The following is a 21926-nucleotide window of genomic DNA, read 5'->3' as shown; positions in this document are numbered from 1 at the left end:
AACACTTGTGATTCGAGTGGACTGCACTCTTGAATTGCCTGTAGGTGTGAAGTGAAGTGTGACTGGAATTGTTCAGTAATCATTGTTAGATTTGTAATGGACTGGCAGCTTGTCCAGGGTGTTTCCTGCCTTCTGCCCAGTGCATTCTGGGATACAATCCAGCACGTTGTTGCCACTTCCAACTGTATTTGGAATAAACACACCACAAGGCTAATATTATCTATGTGTGGGCTTAATTTTAGCCAATGCAGCTTCAAGAATAACATCTATCTATCTATCTATCTATCTATCTATCTATCTATCTAATCTCTTTTTATGGATTCAGTTTTTAGTTTTGGGCAGTGCAGTCGTGTGAAAGCCTTTTACCTTTTTAAAGACAAAAGGTTACTTTTTGTATCAATTTTCTGGGCAGTATATTCATGAGGAAACCACCAGCAGAAAGAACAGAAAAATAAAACAGCAACAAGACTTTCTGTGAAGTACAGGAAAGTACTAGTTTTTATTCCTTCATAATCAAACTTCACAAACAGCTTGAACTTGTACAATACCTCAGAGAGTGAAAATTACAAAAAAAGTGCTGGTAACATTTACAAAAATCATCCTTACTTAGCAACAATCAGTTTATTCTTCCACACTTTTTTTAGTCTTTTGTATTAAGGCTTAATACTTCTGTATAAAGTATATGCAAGATAAGTCTTCACAGTTTTTCGAAAAAAGTCACAATATTATGTAACATAATGAAGCTTTTACGGCTATTTTCTTTATAATAACAAATACACATCACTGGTAAATATATGTGAAATACAGGGCTTATTGTAAAATGGCAAGTAATGATACTGTTTGCTGAGATAAATTGATTCCACACACTGTTATAGGAAAGTTTTGACATACCATTGCTATAACTGAAGGAGGAGGAAAAGAAAATGATAGCATAAACACTTGGGAGATCGCCTCCAAACTTTGGCACATCCCATGAAACAAGTTCACAAAATATGAGATTTATTTTTGAAATCATACATATGGAAGAATAGCTAAACTGGCATAAAGTGAAAACATGCTGTGTAGTAAGGTGCTAAATCAGAGATATTACATTGCCAGCCTTTTTTTCCCCACATGGACTGACATGAATAAGGTGCATTTGTAAGACTCAAAGCATGTAGGCCTTTCTTAGATGTCGACAAAATATGTAATAAATACAAGTTTTCAAAAACAACCTAAATGAATTTGACCAATAGTCTTGAGGCGACCCCGTATACTCATGCATTCCCATGGATTCAGAGAAATGAATATCTCTACTGCAGTTGTGTAACTCTCTTAACTGTGGCATGTGAAAGTAAAAGCTGTATTGTATTCATGGTATGTGTTTTTTTTTTTTCCTTATTTTTTAAAACTTATTTTATTTTTTTAAATGTTGAAACTGTGACAAACTTGATGAGTAAGAAGATGGAAATGAAAACTGAATGCGAAACTAAGCCAAGATATATTCACAAGATCCTCTAAGCTGCACTGGTTTACAGGTCAACAGATGAGAGCTCTAGCCCTAGTCTTACCAATTTCACCCTCATGCATACTGTACGGTTAAAGTGACGCAACAAGCTTGCTTAAATAGTCTACATCACAAAAGCAATTTGGTTTTAGTGCAAACACAATTGGCTGGCTTCAGCTTCTCAATAATAACAAGCTCACCAAGGTTACAAGAAGGCACATACTTATGCTTCCTCTAACACGCAACATATTTAGACAAACCGCAACATCTTTCAACAACACCACAAAGCGGTGAAAACAGGAAAGCTACTACATCCAGATAAAATGGTGAAGTTTTGCTGTTTGTGAATTAATCAAAAATTTACACTTATCCATCAACAAAATAATGACGTTAAGGTCAATAATTACTGCTGTTGTGATTGACCTCGTTGAAAAAGGATGAAGTATGATACATTTTGGTGGACACAGATTCTCTACATACGTAGCCAATGATGCTGTGTTTATGACAAAAAGGTGCATTTGGATTTTTTTTTCTCTAATGAGTATTATTATTTCACTTTCAAGCATTGTTTTTTGTAACATCCCAGAAAAAAACACTCAAAGTGACCAAATATGCAGAGAGTGTTTTTAAATGTGTGTGTTAAATGTGTGCATGACATTGGACAATTGGGTTTAACTTTTGGTATTTGTGTTTATCTTCAAATGTGTTATTGAAGAAGACAATCGACATTTGACTCATGGGATATGATTCCGTCCTCATACATCCCGTCTCTCACTTTCAGAGCTGCTTGATTTGTCCAAAACAATTACAGGAGGAAACAACAGTTTTAATGCCCCTCAAATCTCGACACTAATACTCGGGGTACTGCCGGGTAAAAAAACCTGCTTGGAACAACATTATGTGGATGTGCATTTAAAAAACGCAACCGATTTTTGTACCTTTGAATACAAAAACAAATCAAATCTTGTCAAATATCACCATTTACTCAGCATGGGTGAAACAACTATGGTTCAGAAATGTGTTCAGTGAATTATATTGCTTTTGATAGAAGAAGACCAAAATAAGTCTAGTGCAAATCTCTTTTCTGGTTTGAGAAGTGGTGGTCGGGTTAATGAGACTCAACTGTCATATCTGCTCTACCATAGCAAGAGCATACCAAGTGATTCTGATGACTGGATAGCTGTCAAGTGGTATCCCTTTATGACTTTTCTGAATGTTTAAGAGAGCACTCTTTCTTTTTCAGAAAATAAAAAATAAAAATCTGTCACCAGTGGATGCCGTGCAGCAATTTGGAAGGAAAACCCTAATAAATATTTCCTCTCATATATAACCCATCACTTAATGAATGCAATTAACCAGCACAAAGGAAATGTTATAACTTCTTACATCTAAATGACTCCTATTTTGAACGGGAGGAAGTTAGTCACCCTCCCCTGTACAGCTGGGAGGATGTGCTTGTCTGTCAGCTCGCATCTGTGCTAACGGGTGTTGTCTGTGCAGTTATGTCTGTCAAATACATCTCTCAACTTGGAAATGTTGGAAAACTCACTCCAGTCCAGTGTTTGACAAATCATATTATAAAAACGTCCTTGCACATACATTAAAAAACAAACAAACTTTATCCCCTCTTTCAAAACAGCAGTCAATACATTTCAAACAAGCTTGTTTCATAACAATAATAATAAAATACAAACCAACTTGGAGCATAAATTATCAAAAACAAACTGAAAACACATTACTGCAGCATATATTTCAGGGTTGCTTAGTTGTGATGTTAACTACCTTTACTACAACAGCTCCACTTCTGCCAAGTTCATGACTACTGTATATAGGAGAAGTATTTTTTTAGGGAAATAATAAAACATCAAGCTAACGTAGGCAAAAGAAAGCCTAACAAAATATACACATATTTATAAGCACATCTCATAGTTCAACTCAAGTGCATGTTTACACAAAGCATCTACATACAAGATATGGCAGCAAAAAGCCTGAAAGCCAGATGGAAAAGAACCTAAGCTGCTTTTATTAGGGCACATGTCATTTCTGATTTGTAATGCCAATATTTGAGAAATTCTGTCTTCGCCCAGGTACAAAACATCGCCAGGATTACAGTAATTAAATTTCCTATTTTTAACACACAGGATGGAAAATATACAGCAGATTCACCTTGAATTAGACCTTACAGTAATAAAATATTGTCAAATTTAGCCAAATGATTTACATTCCGCTCGCAGATGATGTGTTGTTATTACAAAAATATATGTAATCACTTTCATAAATATTTGGACCACGTTGTGATATTTAAATTTGTGTTACAGTTTGGTTTTTAATTTATTTTCATCATGTATTGATGGCTGGCTATGGTGCTTTTTTTCAGTGAACATGAAAGACTTTGACTTGAATTGCTGAGACTGACGGTATTATTCTCATGATTTTTTTTGGCTTAATAAACAACCTATAAATATGTGCAAACTTAACATCTTGGTCCATCTCAAGTATAAATGGCTAAATGTGCTCAAAGTCACAATGTCAGATTAGTATTTTAGGGACAGCCTTGAAATATTAGACGGTGCCAATATTTGAAGAAAACCGCTATCACAAAACTATTTCGATATAATCCAATGTGAAGGTGAACAGGTCTACACTGATTTGCTAAATGTGTGTATAGAAGACAATGATTATTATGTTTCGACAGAGGAACGATGCAACATTTACAATCTTATACATGCGATAGTTTACATCACAGCTAGTGTGGCAGATTCATTTTTATGTTTTGTTGCATTTCTTATAAAAAAAAAAAATCTATTTTGGTCTACAATAGGCAAATGAACACAACCACAAAACTATAAACAACTGATCAAGTGACAAAAACATAGATGCATTTTCACAAGCACCCGGCAATGAGAAGAAAAACAAAGAAAAAACAAAACAACTGTAGCAATCTAACCCAATTATATAGGAACCCCACACACATAGAAAATAAACATTAATTTCTCCATAAAACTTAAATTATCTGAACCCTTCTTTGGTTTATAAAAACAAACATTGTCTAGTACAATTTTTTTTTTCTTCCATTTGACTTCTAATGATTAGCATGGCCCCGCTTTACAAATGACCACTACCAGTCTCCTTTAGGTACAATACATTACAGTGCTAAAAGTTTGAATCTAAGTCTGCATGTCCATTATGGCAGACTATGTGCTGGCTGAGACAGTGACCAACATCTGCTTGCTGTTTTCTTTTTGTATTTTATATCTGTGCACTGTGAAAGGGAGACCTACATAGAGAAACAGAGTGATAACATAGTGCACGTTTTCTATAAAACCGGCCACACAAGCATTTCCTGTGCCCAAAGCTTATGAGGTTTGTGGCAAAATTTGAATTAACAGCAAGATGGGTTTAAAAAAACAAACAGATCTATTTGTGGGAAATATACATTTTACTAAACTTTGATGTAATGGGCAATGCTTGTTACTACATGACCAAATATCCAACACATCTGTAAAACAATTTAGTGCTGGAAATTCTCCTTAATGTTAAAAAATGACTGCCAGACTAGGAGTTGGAATGTTCTGGACTTGAACAGGAATGCATGTTTTCAGTTAACACACTTTAAAACAAATTGTCTCGTCGAGCTGGACTAAGCCAAAAAAAAGGAGTGAGTGAGACACAAAGAGGCTCAATGTTTAGTCTTTAGAGGCTAAAATCACGCCTAAGTCTCCTCATCATTGCGATGAAAGAAAGATACAGAAAGCCTGTTATCGAGGGACACTCAAAATATAGCTTGTGCTCCATCAAACAACAAAGTATTCCCCTACAGGAAAAAGGCTGTGTAGACAGAACTGCATGCTTCATTTGGACTGATGGATGGTAGTTACCTGATGATGATTTTTATTAAAAACTTCAGGGTAGTGTAATAACTGCATTTTCGGAGAAAGCGTCATAGTGAATATAATGTAGATGTTATAGCTTAGTTGAGCTGTATCATACTTTAAGATCTGAACAGCTGCTTCACTGTATGTGTGTGACTCAAAAAAGAAAATCAAAACAAAATCTGGATGTCTGACACTAAAATCAGAGCAGATACTATTTCTGTGCGTCATAGTGCGACGGTTGGATGACAGGGACTAGCTAGATCACATTGCCTATATTATTAATGTTTGATTTTAAAATGAAATGTCTATGAACTAAGCCTTGAAAATGTACATTTGTCAATCATAGCTGTTTTCTCCTATTTACTTGAAAACTATGTATTATGGAGGATTTAAAGATTCAAAATAAAGGCAATCTCTTGCTTTTGGTGTGATGCATGTTTTGTTGTAATATAATATGTTTATGTTGTAGATTTTGCAGAAATTTGTAATTGAAAAAAAAGATTATTTTATTTTTTTTTGTTTTGTCTGCTTGGATCTCACATCTATTTAACAATAGCGGTTTAATTTAAAAGGTGTCTTTTTTTTCTCTCCTAAATTTGGCACAGTAACTAGGCTGGAGAAGGTTACAGAGAAAACTGTGGTAATTAGTCCACAGGGGACATAATAATAAGCCATCCCAAAACCTTTCATCTTGCAGCCACTCAGTCCTGAAATTTGATTTATGGTTTCTATTCGACTACATTTTCTTTTAGGGATGTTTTCATGTTGCTAAACCAACCACTTAAAGACATTCAAATGCTGTGTGTGTGTGTTGCCAAAACTTCCAATTTGTAATCTCATTTAGCCTCCAAGTACTGTGGTTCTAAATATCGAAATTACCAGTTTCTTTTTTTCCACGTTGCTTGTTGCTTGCCCTTTACAATTTCAAGCTGCATGTAAACAACACGGCTGTCAGATAAAACTTTATCGATAGTTGAGGGGAAATTGGGCATTGGCTTGCATGTGGAAGAGCCTGTCATCAAGGTCAAAGGACACAAAGTGTACTTTAAAAAAACAGCTGCCAGTTCCTACAGCCTGCAAACCATTGTGTCTTCATTTACAGTAAATGCCAGAGGAGGTAACTACTGCCATGCTTATAGATGTTATTATAGTCTGAACAATGGCAATTATTACCAACAACACAATTAAAAAATCCAAATATTATTGATTCAGATTCTGTGTGGCTCCCTCTGCTGTTCAAAGTGCCACTGCCTTTTCCCCACAAACATACAGTACAGTATATGGATTGCTTGCAAATGGCAAAAAATGGCATGTGTAAAATGCCAAACAGCAATGAGAGAGAGCAACATGAAAGAAAAGAAGAAAAAAAAAGTTAATTTTAAGATTACATAAATATGTTTCAGGTATCATCTGAACCTGCTCAACCTATTTGTATATTTCATTTAAAAACCTGGATATTTGATTGCATTTTATATCTTTGAATCCTCCAAACTGTATAAACGTAAGGTAAAAAATAAAACTTGCAGATGTAGCTTTTACTGTATATGAATAGAACATTTAATGTATTTTAAAGGGTTCTCTTATAGGGTGTACTCACAACCACCAGGTCTTAGCAGTAATAGTATAAATAGTATTTTTTAATAGACCATTGTGTATATACTGTATCTGTGCAATGTAGGAGAGAAAAACTATGAATATTCTGTATAGTTGCTGTATGTACTGATAGGCACTTGATAGGCATATTCCCTATATCCCACAAGATACTGTATACTCTAGCTGCAATTATGTCTTTATTAAACTATCTGAAAATGTATGCTTCATCTGTGTGATGTGAGATGGTGATACTTAAATATATATAGTATATTTGTAAGAAGTTATCTATTTCACTCTGTACTGTAGAAGGCCCAAAAAAGAAAAATGCAGTTAAGTAATATCTGAATGTTTCCATGTGTTTTCTGTATTCTACTCTTAACTTTGTGACTTTGTTCAAGCTTCAATAAAAAGATTGGACTTAAAAATGTGTGGAGACAAACAGGAAGACAGACGCATGCTTATCAGAATAAAATGAACCTGTTCCTTACTCAACATGACCCTCACCATTACTATCTTCCATTTCCTTGTTTTCATCTCAATGCAAAGCATATACGCATATATAGTACACTGTGAAATATGACTCAATAACTGACTATCCTTTATCCAGTTGCGTGAAGCTATGTATGTATAAACAACACCACTATGATCACCATAAAATAAGCAGGAGGAAGTGTGAAATAAAGAAGTATAACGATGAATTAAACATACTGCAAGAAGGACAACAATGTACTGTAGACCCTGTGTCTCTACACTAGATAAACAAAACATGAACAGTAATATATTTGAAACACAATACAAACAGCTGCAGGCTCAAGGCTATTATCTACTTTTCAATATGTTTTGTTCTGGAAAATATGCAAACACTTTGCAAACATAAAGTTTAGACTTTTTTTTAACTAACAACTAGAAGCACGATTGAGATAAGGACTTATTTTCTGGATAATGTTGCAACTTTTCAACCATTTTTAACCAACGTTTTTGCAACACTGAGAAAAGAGAATTAATCACCACCACGAGTAGCTGAAGCAGTATAAGGAATATATAACTATGGACAGTGAAGAGCCTGTGATGCTAATGCAACAGGAGAGGAGCGTTATGACACACTGGAGAGAAGGTTCTTCCCCTTCCAAGCCTGGTCTGCTATCAATCAAACACCTTATGATACAACAAGTCAACTGACGATGGGACGAGTTATTAGCCCTCATCCGGATAACGTTGAGATTGGCTACTTTTGTTATTCCAAAAAAAAAAAAGATAGAGAAACAATTGATAGTGTAATTCTGAAATCAAATATTTCAAAAACCAACATCGAGCTACTTAACCTACTATTTAGACCAATGATACCACAAAGCTGGTTGTACTCATCTAGCTACAGTCAATAGTGCATTTGATATATGTGTTTACACAAAATATGTAAAAAATTTAGGTGCCATGAAGGAATGCTAGATTACTGAATACATACATTACACTGAAACAATTCAATTCATGTCTCTGCCTTTGCTTTCAAAGAAGTGATGATGTTAGTTTGGCAGTGTTTAACTTGGTACTGAACAGACAACAAACACCAACATCATGAGCTGTGTGCCATACGTGTGGCAGTACTGTTGGAAAGAGATCTCGGCAGTTGCTTACGTATTCTATTTAGTGCATTGTCTGTTAAGGCATGAGATTACCCTCCACTTGCTGTGTAGAGACAAATATAGCACTAGCATGCAGCAATATTGCCATCCTGGCGACAACAGCTACAAACAGGAACCATTCAATTTAGGCTTATATGCACACCATAGGAGACAGGCCCAATCAAATGTTAAGTAATGTGCTACTTTTACTGAGGACTAACCTCATGCTTTTTCACTGTATTTCTCATGTGCGGTCAATGTTCTTTTTTGGTGAGGAGAAATTAATACAGAATCTATTCAGGCCTCACATGATCATCACTTGCCTCCACAGGGTTCAGAAATCTAGAAGCAATTTTATGAAATTTCAAAATGATGGATATAATTTCTCCAAACGGGTACAATGACGTACATCAGAGCTTGACCTAGGCTTTTGTCAAATCTCAGAACTAATGTTACAGGTGCCATATTAGCCCAAAAGGTTTGGAGAGCTGCTTCTCATAGTACCTGTGTTGCATATTGCAAAGGAAGCCCTACAGTTCAGATATTCCACTTATTAACAGTTTGATTAGGCTATATACCACACAGACACTCACAGACATACAAACACTAAGGAAGGGACACGACTGTGTACAACTGACGGACAGATATCAAAGAAGCTGCATTCCATCACCTCCCACACCTTTAAACCCACAGAAAGTAGTTCTAGGACACACATATCATTTATGTTACACACACACACATTATAAATGTATTATTATTAATAATATAATAATAGTTATTATTATTACCTCTGCCAACGGAGTTGGACGGGAGTTGTGTTTATTATTACTGTTTCACTGTTAATGTTGTTTGGCTTGGATGTTCTCAGAGAATTTATTTTGTCTGTTTCTAAAGAAATGCAATTGATTTACTGTTATAGGGAACTAACTCCATTAAAGAATGATTTCAAAAAGGTTAAAACATAGATGAGCACACATAATGGTACATATTTAAATAAAAATTAATGCTTGCATTAACACGGCACAAGGATATACTGTAGGTAACTGCAAGCGATAACAAAAGCCAAGAACCGCTGAATTACTTAATGAATAAATTGAAACAAAGGTATTTTATTACATGTGAACTCTACAACCAAATGTTAGATTTAAACAAAAAAAGATCCTCTTTTCTAAAACTATAATATCTCTGTTAACAGTAGTGCACTTATTGGTTTAAGCAGTGCAACATATATGCAAGAAAATAATGCAGTCCACTTATCAAGATTTAAAAAAATGTTGTTTTTTTTTCCTTTGAAATTGAATAAAAGAAAATTATAGAAGTTCATTTAAGGAAAATGATTAAATATTAAGCACAGGCATTTTAAGAAAATGTGCAAAGTAGCACTTTTTTAACTACAGCAGGTCTTTTTAAGACCACTGTATGCAGTTAGTCATTCTTTTAACAACACAACTACTAGAGTGTTTGCTCACATAAATGAGCAAATCCTTCAGATTTGCAGTTGCAGGCAGTTGCATTTGTGTGTGTGTGTGTGTGTGTGTCCTATTTTGATTAAAAAGCAATACAAAACAATTCAAATATCAGAAATGAGCCTTACGTGATGTGATGCATGGATGACAACTTGCACACACTAGCTTCCAAATCTATTCTGTACATGCTGTGTCTAGGTTTTTAGAAAAATCAGGAATGTATACTATTGTCTAGAAAGTCCATCTGCAACTTGTGGTATAAAACAGTGTGAATTTAATGGAGCTACTTGTTTTCCTTTGAGACTGTATTTCCTTTCAAAACGTTGCATGTCATTTGAGCCTTCAGGGAGAGCATTTAGAGTAATGCATTTTGCTCCCACTTGCTAAAATAGTAATGACCAGGTTATGGTCATGGTTCTCGAATCAGGATGGCATTTAGTTCCGATTGATTTAAATTAAATCCCTCCCTCTTTAACACTGTTCCAATCAACAACAAGCCTAAACCCCCCTAATATTATAATTCGAATTACAACCATGTTGGCTACTCAATAACAATAGTTAAAGTGACAATTTTGATCTACATCCCATAACAGTCAGGTGCAAGTTGAGGAGCAGCAATTATGAAGGAGAGAGTTTAGTCGCATATGCCAGCCTGCCATAACTGTGAATGTGAAAGGCTAAAAAAAAAAACATCAGCAAAAGAATCTTTCTTTTTTTCTCATGTTTTGAAATGGAAGAGGTCTACTAGCCTTAACAGTCTTTAAGGATATTAGTGGCAGTGTATGCAAATGAGTTAAACTCCAAACTTCAGAAAAAAAGAAACATATTTTTGCTCAAATACTGTCTCATCAACACACCCTAGTTTAGTAAATGTAATCTTAACCATCAAAATGCATGGACAACAATTACAAAACATGAAATATTTGTCCCTGTCACCACCGACAGGAAGTTACACTTCAATTAAATGATTGAAATTGGTACCTTGACAACAGCTGCATTATAATCCCTTAATACCATAGGAATAAAATAAAACCCAGTGTCAAATTAACTACTCTCCTTTTTTTGTTTTACATAAGAAGGCAATCTTGTGACCATCAGTATTTTTAGAGGGAATATGTAGCCCAACCCCAGATGATTTTTTTTTTTGTTTTTGTTGTTGTAAATTATACCACAGTAAGCTTGGACATCTATAGTTTCCAAACTGGTCAGTATGGGTTCACAACTGCCATGATTTGTGTTTCATGGCAATGTATACACACACACACACACACACACACACACACACACACACACACACACACACACACACACACACACACACACACAAACAAACAAACAGGGACAAACAGACAGACACATGCAAATACACAAACGCTCAAACATATATGCACATTTATATTCATTCAGACATATCTACACTAAAGGTGTGTTTGTGTGTATATGATTCTTTCGCAGGCCTTTCGGTAGTGTTCAACACATAAATCAGTATTTTAGGAAAGCATACATTTAGAGGCCTGTAGTTAGGATCCATCCAGTAGATCAATATCAAACTACTAAGCCTTAAGGCCACCATCTTTTTTTTCTTTTAGAATAACAGAAAAAAAAAAAAAAATCTTTTGGGAAACTTAATGTGCCAGTGTCTATACTCATTACTCTTCATACCTCAAAATAAGAAAAGGAAAATCTAGTGCCATTTTATTTGTCATTCTTTTTGAAAGAAGTTTATCTATTAGTACTTATCCATCGGAGACATGCATTCGCATGTGGTCATTGAAGTGCTCCATTTGGTCGAACTTGGCAGGGCAGACGGAGCACACGTAGGTGGTCCCTTCTTGGCAGCTCGCTTCTGCAGCTACACCCACTCCTGTTCCAACCCCAACCCCTACTCCAGCACCTCCGCTCACTGGCATGGCGAGGGCCACCACTCCAGCTCCAGGCTCAGGGACAGCCATAGGCATGGGAATGGAGACTGGGCCCGGGGTACCTGCGCTCCCCGACAGCCCTGTGATGGCGCTGCCTGTGCTGTGCAGGGCCATGTGCCTCTCCAGCAGGGTCTTGTGTGAGAACTTCTTCTTGCAGATGTAGCACTCATAGGACTTCTCTCCACGGTGCAGCCGCATGTGGACATTGAGAGAGCTCTTCTGGGTGAAACGCTTGTTGCAGATGCTGCACTGGTAGGCCCGCACCCCTGTGTGTGTCACCATGTGTTTGATTAAGTAATCCTTCAGGGAGAACGAGCGCCAGCAGATGCTGCACTGATGAGGCTTCTCACCTGGATGTACATGCAAGACAAAAGCATTTAGGGGAAAAATAAGAGACACATTTTGAGGATTAGGTTTTCAAATAATGAATAACAACATTTGAAGCCTGAAGCCACAAGTGTTACATTTCCAGTACAGGAACATACCTCAGGCTGGAATTATTTAAACCTGTATTAGTATTGTTATAATGCTGGTTCTATGTCCTGTACGCTACAAGTTTTTAGTTAGTTTTTAGATAGTTTATGAAAAGTAAAAAGTGCTTTACAGACACAGAAAGGTAGGAAGGATTTGAAAAACACACAATAATGTTAATTCCCATATGATCACAAACCAAATAATTTATTCATCTATTTGGTATTTTTGTCAGTTTGTTAAGACGTAAGCTCATTTTACATTATTGTGTCTGCTGACATTATTGGCTGTAAAATATTAACATATTAATAATTACGTAAAACTAACAGGTAGATAAAGAGACTGACAACAGTGTGAACAGGCACATTGGATCATGCAATTTAATGAAGTCCTGTCTATCTACTGTTTGTTGCTGCACGGAGTGAATTAATGTGTAGCTACCTGTTTTGATTAAATGATGCCAATAATTTATTCTTCTACTTTATCACTTTTGTTTCTTCTTTTTCGCAACATGCTCAGATCAGTGACAGATCGGAAGCATGGAGCAAGCACACATATAACAGGTATATTTACTGTCTTTGCTATTTTGCTATTATATTTGCAATAATGACTCATACAATTGAAAGCTGTCTCTTAAGTCTCCTTTTTTGATTTCCGCCACATTACCTCTGCTGTACATGTGTATCATGTATTGGTGTGTCTTTTAGCTATTTTTGGTGTGTATTGTACAAATCCATATTTTTAGGAGTTTTCATTCTTTTGTAATGACTGTGCCTTGTGAAGATGTTAATATATTAAATTTGCCAAAATACCTCTTGATTACTTTTCTTTTTACTGAAATAAAAACAATTGATGCTATATATGAATTAGATGCATGGTACAGCAAGGGACAGCAATACAACATTATGTTAAATCATACTGACATCCTGTTCGTTTTTGAATAATATTTTTGAGCAAAGGTAAGCCGTCATTGATTGAGATTAAGATTTTGTCTCATGGGATTGATCGATCAGTTACTTTCCTTCTCAATATGTCATCAATCTAATTGTGTGAGTACAACTGGGACATTTGGTTTGAAATAGCAGTCACAGGTGGTTCTGGACACGCAATGGATTCTAATGAATATGAATGGCTATTGGAGTAGGCAATTTTTATGAGATCATCTAATTATATGATATCTAATTCTTTCTGTGATGATGATTTCTACAGTTTATGATTGATAAGCCTTCCAGTGCTAGAGGAAAGCAGTGCACAGTGTAATGATGTGCTGCATGAGCACTCTTTTGGCACTGTAAGTCAGATACAAATGATAACAAAAGATACTAGTCAACTGTGACCTAATGACTTTTTTTTATGCTGTTTTATACTTTTCCAGTATAAAAACACAGCTAACATACTGATACTATACACTCTATGTTTTATGGACTAATCTTCACTGTTTTACAGTAAGTATTCATTTCGTCACATTCTCAGTGTGAACAAACTATAACCTCAAACTCCTGCCTACATTAACTATATAGATATTACAACGATTTAACAAAGCTTACTAACATTAAAAAAACATTGACTACAAATAAGAAAATCTGACCTACCAGTATGGACAAACATGTGTTTGACGTAGTTCTGTTTAGCAGTAAAGGTTTTACTGCAGAGAGTGCATTCGTAGGGCTTCTTTTCCCCCGGACCAATTCCTCCTACAACCTGCTGCTGCTGAGCTGGCGCTTGCTGTACCGACATGGGGTTCGGGAATGATGGCATAGAAGGGGGCGGCACAGCCACAAATTGTGGTTGCTGCTGGCCAGGAAGGTAAAGGAAATTCTTGTTGTCTCTAGCCGGCTGTGTAGGAAAGAGTGTGGGCAGGAAGGTGCTTCCAGCAGTGCCCATCACTTGGGAATTGCTGGTCACGGTGAGCGGCATCCTCAGATTGCTGGTGTGTGATTCTGCCTGGCGCATGTAGTGCGGGGCACTTGGCAGGGACTGGGACATGACTGAGTTTGGCAGGGGCTGCATCATGCTACTGTCACTAGTGCTGTGGGATGTGTCTCCGTCGTCTGTGTCTTGCACTTGCTCTGGGGACGAGTCATTGACCTCTATATGCACTGGACCTCCTTCACCAGGATGACCGTCCCCGCCCCCGTCTCGGCTAAAGGTACAGGTCAGGTACGGCTGCTGCTCCATAGCATCTGGCTCAGTACTGATGGAGGAGCTCACCCCTGAGTCAAAACTTTCAACCTTGGATTCACTCTCCACACCCTCAGTATGGTCAGTGTCATCTTGGCAGTCCAAATTATCGTAGCAGCTGTACTCATCTTCGGCCTCCTGCTTTATGTGCATCCCTCCTGTTTGTATGCGTACCGGTCGGGGTTGCTTGCGGCAGTGGGTGGACTCTGCTGTGGAGATAAAGCGGTCGACCTGCTGAGATCTCTCCTGGATGCGGTTCATCCAGGGCGGATCTTGAGATTGCTGGTCCTTCTGAGTGCTGAGAGTCGGATCGCAATTTATCGACATAGGGTTAATGTACAGGGGGCGCTCGCGGGTGCCGTTCTGCAGAGTGAGGCCAGGGTATGAGTACAGTGATGTGTATGCACGATCCATGCTTTGTGATGTTGCTTGCATATAACCTGACTCTGCGTCGCTGCTGGGCCCAGAGGTGCCAGACTCTGGCGTGCCACGGGGCGTTTCCTGACCAGAGTCTCCTGGTATAACAGGGAACCCCCCCGGCCCAGCCAGGCCCACATTCTGGGACACGATGCGGGTACACTCATCAATGACGGTCTTGATCTGTAGGATGCTGGCAGCAGTTAGGATCTGCAGGGCCTCTGACTGAGATACCCGCAGAATCCCACTGTACATAAAGTCAATCAGCTTTTGGATGGATTGCACTGAGACCACAGAAGGGATCTCAATGTCGCTGTAGCCCAAGAGCAGCTTGTCCTGAAAGAAGGGGCTTCCAGCAGCCAGCACGCACCGGTGAGCTCGCAGCATACTTCCATGGATCCGAACAGTCACGTCACAGAAGTGCCCACGGTTGCGTTGCTCATTGAGGGTCTCAAGTACAGAATTGCTGAAGTTGTGGAGATTGATGTTATGAATGCGCTCGGTCATCCCCTTGCAACTGATGTCACCTGCAAGCAGGAAGCAACACATCTGACTTAAAAAAATGCTTGACACACACAATCACAACATTATTCAACTGGATTAAATACACCCATATACCTAAAATATTTAGTTTTACAAAAACATTTTTTTTTCCCTCAACAGTATATTTACATTGTTGGTTTACAGTATTAGTGATGTATTAGGAGTAATACAACTATGTAATTGAATAATTAAATATACACTATGTAATAGAATATTTACGGGCAAATGCATCACAAAAAGAAGCTCTCTTGCACGCAAGGAGATTTTTGGCTGTATGTCAGAAAACACAACCATGTCACAGTACTACAATCAATTAAATATATGATAAGTAATATTGATTCTTGTTATAAAAAGATATAAGATTTAAAACGATAATAAAGATATGGTAATTCTAATATTTGTTTTTCTCAGTCCAGTCTCATAACTTTAGGATGAGAATCAAATCATTTAAAAATGTGTCTCTTGAACGGTGGTTTCAAAATTCCACATTAAAGAGGTGAAGGACAATTAAGATGGTTCCCATCTAATTATTACAAGTTTCTCTCTCTATGTGTATTCCTGAAATTCCTCCAACCACCGTTAGGTGGTGCACTGGGCTTAGATGACAACAGGCCTCTTTTGTTAGCCATGTGTTCACTGTGATGGCGCTTCCTAACTATCCTAGGAATACACTAGATGTGACCTGGGTGATCAGTTTGTAAGATAACTCAAGATGATTTTCTCCCCAGTTAGATGTGAAAAAAATTGAAAATCTAAATCTAAATTAGAGCAGTAGTAAGTGTAAGAATTATGCAAATTGTGGGTTTCCATAATTTTTGTAGAATTAATTTATTTAGCATATAAACATTCGTGAGTATAACTTAATTAAAGTGGTTGACCTTATTTAAATAATTATTAAACACAGCCCTTTTCATTAACCCAAGATAAATGTCCTCATTTATACTTGGAAACTGTACAAATCCATGTAAAAAATGTTATAGTAATTCATTTACACTGTGTTTGTCAATGAATATATTTATGAAAACATATTGGTGATGGAATGTCAGAATCAACACATAACATAACTACTCTATATACGGAATGAAAACCTGAACATATGGAGAAATGGTTTATATTTTGGAATGCAGTTATACACTAAATAGAAATAAATTGAACAGTGGTACTAACAATAAAACCATATTTGATAGTAACAGACTAGAATTGAGCTAAAATGTACTGCAGAAGCAGTGCAATAGTGTTAGCATTAAGTATTAATGCTCTTTTCCAGCTAAGTTACACATAAAGGGAAAAAATAAAAAAACTGAAGCAGTCCAGTACTCACAGTTAGATGACGTTTTTTTCCGAAGATGCTTGTGTGGCTGGTGATGAAGTGCAGGTCAAGCTTCAGTTTGCTGGTGGAGATGGCTGATCAGAGGCCAGGTGCTAGGCAAGGCTGTCAGTCCTCTCTGTCCAAATCATGTGTTGCTCTGCCACAGTGTTTGGAGGGGGAGAGAAAAGACAAAGACAAATCTTAATGCCACATACTGCCTCGTCGATATTGCCACTCCCTTAATGAACCGGGAGCCACAGTAACACAAATGTCTTCCACCAACACGCTGCAACAGATGTGTGAAGAGTTTTTAAAACAAGACGAATGGATGTTCCTGTGTGCACATGACCACCAATTACAAATCAAAGATTGAAAAAATATTGGTATTAGAGCTAGTTCTTCTCTCAGCAGTTATCTGAGCCGCAGAGCAACAAAACCACACCCTTACAAAGAAAAAACGATCTAAATTAATTTATTTTTTTACCCAGGTTAAATATTTCAGAAAAGGTCTCGTGTGTGTGTGTGTGTGTGTGTGTGTGTGTGTGTGCGTGCGTGCATGTGTGTGTGTGTGTGTGTGTGTCTGTGTGTGTGTGTGTATGTGTATGTGTGTGTGTGTGTGTGTGTGTGTGTGTTTGTGTGTGTGTGTGTATGTGTGTGTGTGTGTGTGTGTGTGTGTGTGTGTGTGTGTGTGTGTGTGTGTGTGTATGTGTGTGTGTGTGTGTGTGTGTGTGTGTGTGTGTGTGTGTGTTTGTGTGTGTGTGTGTGTGTGTGTGTGTGTGTGTGTGTGAACATATGTGTGTACTTTTTCATTTTCAAATCCAAAAAAATAAACAAGACAATGTCCAATACAGATATAGAGCAGATGTTAGAAGTTGTAATAATAGAAAACAAATCACACATTAGGTAAAAAGACAAGGCATTCATTGAAAAACACAAGACAGGCATTCAACAACATTAAGCATGTGATAAGCAAACCGACCACATTAAAGCCACATATAATGGTATAATTTAAGGTCATACAGGCTGAAAAAAAAATGCACTGAACCAGTGGAACATGCCTTTACAATGTATCTCTTATGTGTCCCATACTGGTCAAAGTACCTTCAAATATCTCAACCAACAAAGCTTTAATCCGGAAATTACTCCACATGTTGGGATGTGAATATTTATCATTACTGGAGTTTGGATCGGGATTGCAAGTGTAATCTGACACTCTTAAATATGTTTTTGTAAAAGGAGTAAAAAATGTTTCGTAGCTTTCACGCTGGCTACAACACAAACATCAAGTGCTCTCTGTGAAATGGCAGTAACATGTTATGGATATTTTCTGACCTCTCCAGTGATGCACTTTAGGACTCAATATGTAAACACAGAAGCACAGAGAACATAGAGATGGTTAAAGTGATATATTGCAAAAGTTTATGTTAATTAATTACAGAGAAGTTACAGAAAAAATATCAAGGTCTCACCAGTAACTCCCACAGAGAAGTTTGTGCACATTGATTTTGTACTGTCACAGAACAAAAGAAATCCTTTCTGACTGGAATACAGCCAAAAACAAATCTCCCCTTATCCTATGGGAAATAGTCTCTCTACAATACTCTATTATCATTGGAAAAAAGTCCTCAAGCAACACTCTCGCTCTGTTTCCTATAAGAAAACAGTATTTTTCCCCCACTGGTGACCTTGACATATACATTAGTTTACACATACATGGTGTTTCCGTGAGCATTTTTGAACACAATGCATACATAAAAATGTTCAAATTATTAACAAAAGTCAAAGAATTATAATTCCTTTAACAAACAACAGTGTGTTGCTAAATGAATAGAATGAGGGAATTGAATGGAATTGACCACACCTGCACGTTAACGCTGACACTCATTCTTTTACAAATCCCAAGTACTTTCAAAGAACACACCTCCCGCTTTGAGACACTGAGGTGAAATCTACAGATGAAAAGTATGTGATTTTAAGCAAGTGACCTCTGTGTTTTTTTCACAAAGGTGTCAAGGTAACTGATATATATTTTGATCTCCAAAATGGTCAATGAAGATGATTATTTTTTCTATAGTTTAGTACGGAGAAGCAGAATATCTGGGAGAAAACCAAAGTTGAGGGGTTAAAGTGTAAAAACTAAAATAGCTATGTGCACAGCTGACAGGGAGATGTGTTCTTGTTTTCTCGAAATGTCCTTGTCAACTAACAAATCTGATGATTAGATATAGACAAGTAATAGCCTGTTTGAGAGCAGAGGGTGATCACTCGATACTAAGACGAATCATTCTTTGGCACTATAACACACACACATATACACACACACACACACACACACACACACACACACACACACACACACACACGGTTAGTTCTTCTGTCTTGGTCAGGACAGAACTTAACTCTAACTGTAACCTTTGGCCCTTTTATCATAGACCTGACCTCAATATAAGTCTGAACCCCAAACATGAGCCTTTTTCTAATACCTAACATACAAAATCTAACCAAAACCATAAACCCAACTGTAGGTGTAACCCTTGCCCTAAAAAATTGGCTCAGTCAAAATGAAAACCAACAAATATATCACGTTAAAGCCTACTCTTTCTAATATTGCACACAAACATGAGCCAAAATGCTTGAAACTATAGCAGTGGCAAATAATTGACCTTTTTTCTTTTCTAGCAGCGGTTAGCTCGAGATGTAACTGGTGTATTCTAGTGCCATGGGCCTTTTTTGTGTGCCTACTGTTAGACAATGCAAATACATATATGTTCCCTATCTGGCTTCCCTCGCCCATCCAGACATGTAAATCCACCTGCCTAAGGGGTAAAGTGAGGTGAATGCTGGCAACAAAGGAGCAGGCCAAGGGAAGCAGGCTTCAGTTGCCCAGACTGCCACTCACAACAGTGATTCCATTTTAGCCGTGACACAGTGGGTGAGCAGCAGCCAGCGCCTACCTGCAGTGAATTCTAATCAGCCCAGGGGTCTGTCTCCCTCCCTCTCCCCCCCCCCCCCCCCTCCTGTACCCTGCCTTGGACTAAAGGGGCTGATGATCCTTCAAAATTAATTAGATCCTTGTAGGAGGCAGCCATTTTCTTTCACTTCCTAACGCTCCACCAAATTTTTTTTTTTGAATTCAAATAAATTTGGGGTGTGTCTTTTCCCTCCTCATATTGATCCCTTTCTCTGTGTGCCTGCCTCTACCTGTTTCCTGTTTCATCACGTTGAAACTCACTCACCGTCTTTTCTTCCGTCTGTCTCTCCCTCTGTGCCCCCTCCTCTTCCTCCCTTCCTCCCTTCCTCCCTCCCTCCCTCCCTCCCTACGAACCTTCCCCAACACCCTCCGCCCCTGCCTCTCCATGCTCCCAGCTCTGTGTCTGCCTCTGTGGAGTTTGCTGTCAATAAATCCCCAGAGGTCAGTTTGTCTGCTGGAAATCAGACACAATGCTTCAGACCGCCAATGCAATGCATGCTCTGCTGCTGCCGCCACAACAAAGACTGAAGAGAGGTGGAGGGTGGGGAAGAGGGGGGCAAAAAAAAAAAAAGAAGACAGGGAGACGAGGGTTGCAACTTCACCAGCCAGACTCCAGGTTAATCAGCTGCCTGTATAAAGTGACAAGCTCATGAAATACGCTGCATCGAATTGGACATTAGTTAATCAAAGGGGTAGTGGGTGGTGGTGGTGGTGGTGATAGTGGTGGTGGTGGGGAGGGGGGGGGGTAAAATGGTGAGGATGGGGGATGGGATTGAGTGAGAACAGACATAAGAGGCATGCTTATGAAAGGAGCAGTATCAGCCATGTGAATAATATACATCCTGAATATGCAAATACTGCTTACAACACACACACTACAAGCATATATTCAAGGCTCTTGATACATTTAAATCAGGAGACAAAAGGGCCACGGGGCATTGTGAAAAGCTCATGTCCATGCATGTGCATACAGCACTTCCATGAATCTGATGCAGTTCAAGAGTGTTTTTGTGTTACACCTGATTAATAGTAATTTATGAGTTTGTTTGAAATCTCTGCTGCTTAACCATCACTGTCCAACATTGTAATTATTAATTTCAATCATCCATTTAGCCCAAGTGCATTAGCATATACACTACTAGAAAACATGCTTTAATAGTATGGTCCGGATATGTGATCTAATGTAATTTAGTACACAATGTAAATGTGTGGTGAGTACGCTGGGACATTTTAAGCAATAATCAAGTGTTGAAGTTTTAATCTGACAAGTGATAATTTCAAGGTGTGTTCAATAAAGACACAGCACGTTAATTTCACTCCTCTGACAAAACAATTTACAGCGGCAACTCACTGTAATCAGTCAACATCTCAGACTTAAATACATTTTCTTAAACCTCAACTAATTGTGTCTTGGTTCCCTTTGATCGGCACAATTAAAAAGTATTCTTTTAGGTGACTGAATATTCATCTCGGCCCAACAATGTTGTGTTGGCCTGATTGGACACATTGGATTGAATCTGAGTCATTTAGCGCACTGTGTCTCTTATAACATTCAAATGTTTCGTCTCTAACGTTGTGAAGCAATTAACAAGTAAGGTAACTCATGCACCTAAATCACACACACTTCAGGAGACACAGCAGAAAACACCTCACAGTCTCAAAATGTAATTGATTTGCCTTTATAGCAGTCACTGAAAACCATCAACAAGCACGTAGGCTGTTGACAAGTTGAGCCAAGATTTTGAAACAACATTTTTTTTGTTCCTTCCTTCTCCCTTAACTGAAATTGTATGGTGTAACATAACATCACCACCAATGTCTAAACGTCTGATGATGATTATGAATTACATTTAAACCCGGTTGTCCTAACAATTTCGACATGAAACGTCTTCCTGTACTTTGAACTGGCTCTTCACCTACAACACAGACCAGTGACTCTTCCTTCACAACTTCAGTCTTGATTTCAAGCTCACCACCAGGGACAGTTTAAAAATATGCAAACGCTGTAAAATAGCATTCTATTAATTCACCACTCGTTTTTTTTTCCTGTTGCAAATGCTCTCTTACTTGGTC

At 37.8% G+C, this 21926-nt stretch overlaps 1 protein-coding gene across 1 annotated transcript in view; it reads right to left on the bottom strand.

The window, feature by feature from the left end:
• Nucleotides 1-472: 472 nt before the first annotated feature.
• zbtb20 (zinc finger and BTB domain containing 20) overlaps nt 473-21926 on the bottom strand; it is a 32567-nt gene continuing 11113 nt past the window's right edge. The window contains exons 2-4 of the mRNA XM_031320111.2: nt 16895-17039; nt 14025-15557; nt 473-12311 (exon numbers count right to left, since the gene is read on the bottom strand). Coding sequence (XP_031175971.1) covers nt 11776-12311; nt 14025-15537 — 2049 coding nt within the window. The 5' untranslated portion in view covers nt 15538-15557; nt 16895-17039 and the 3' untranslated portion in view covers nt 473-11775. The remainder of the gene's footprint in view (nt 12312-14024; nt 15558-16894; nt 17040-21926) is intronic.

This window comes from Sander lucioperca, chromosome 13 (genome assembly GCF_008315115.2).
Source record: "Sander lucioperca isolate FBNREF2018 chromosome 13, SLUC_FBN_1.2, whole genome shotgun sequence".
NCBI classification, from domain to species: Eukaryota; Metazoa; Chordata; class Actinopteri; order Perciformes; family Percidae; genus Sander; species Sander lucioperca.
Note: the sequence above shows the minus strand (reverse complement) of the source record. Positions and strands in the feature narration are given on the sequence as shown.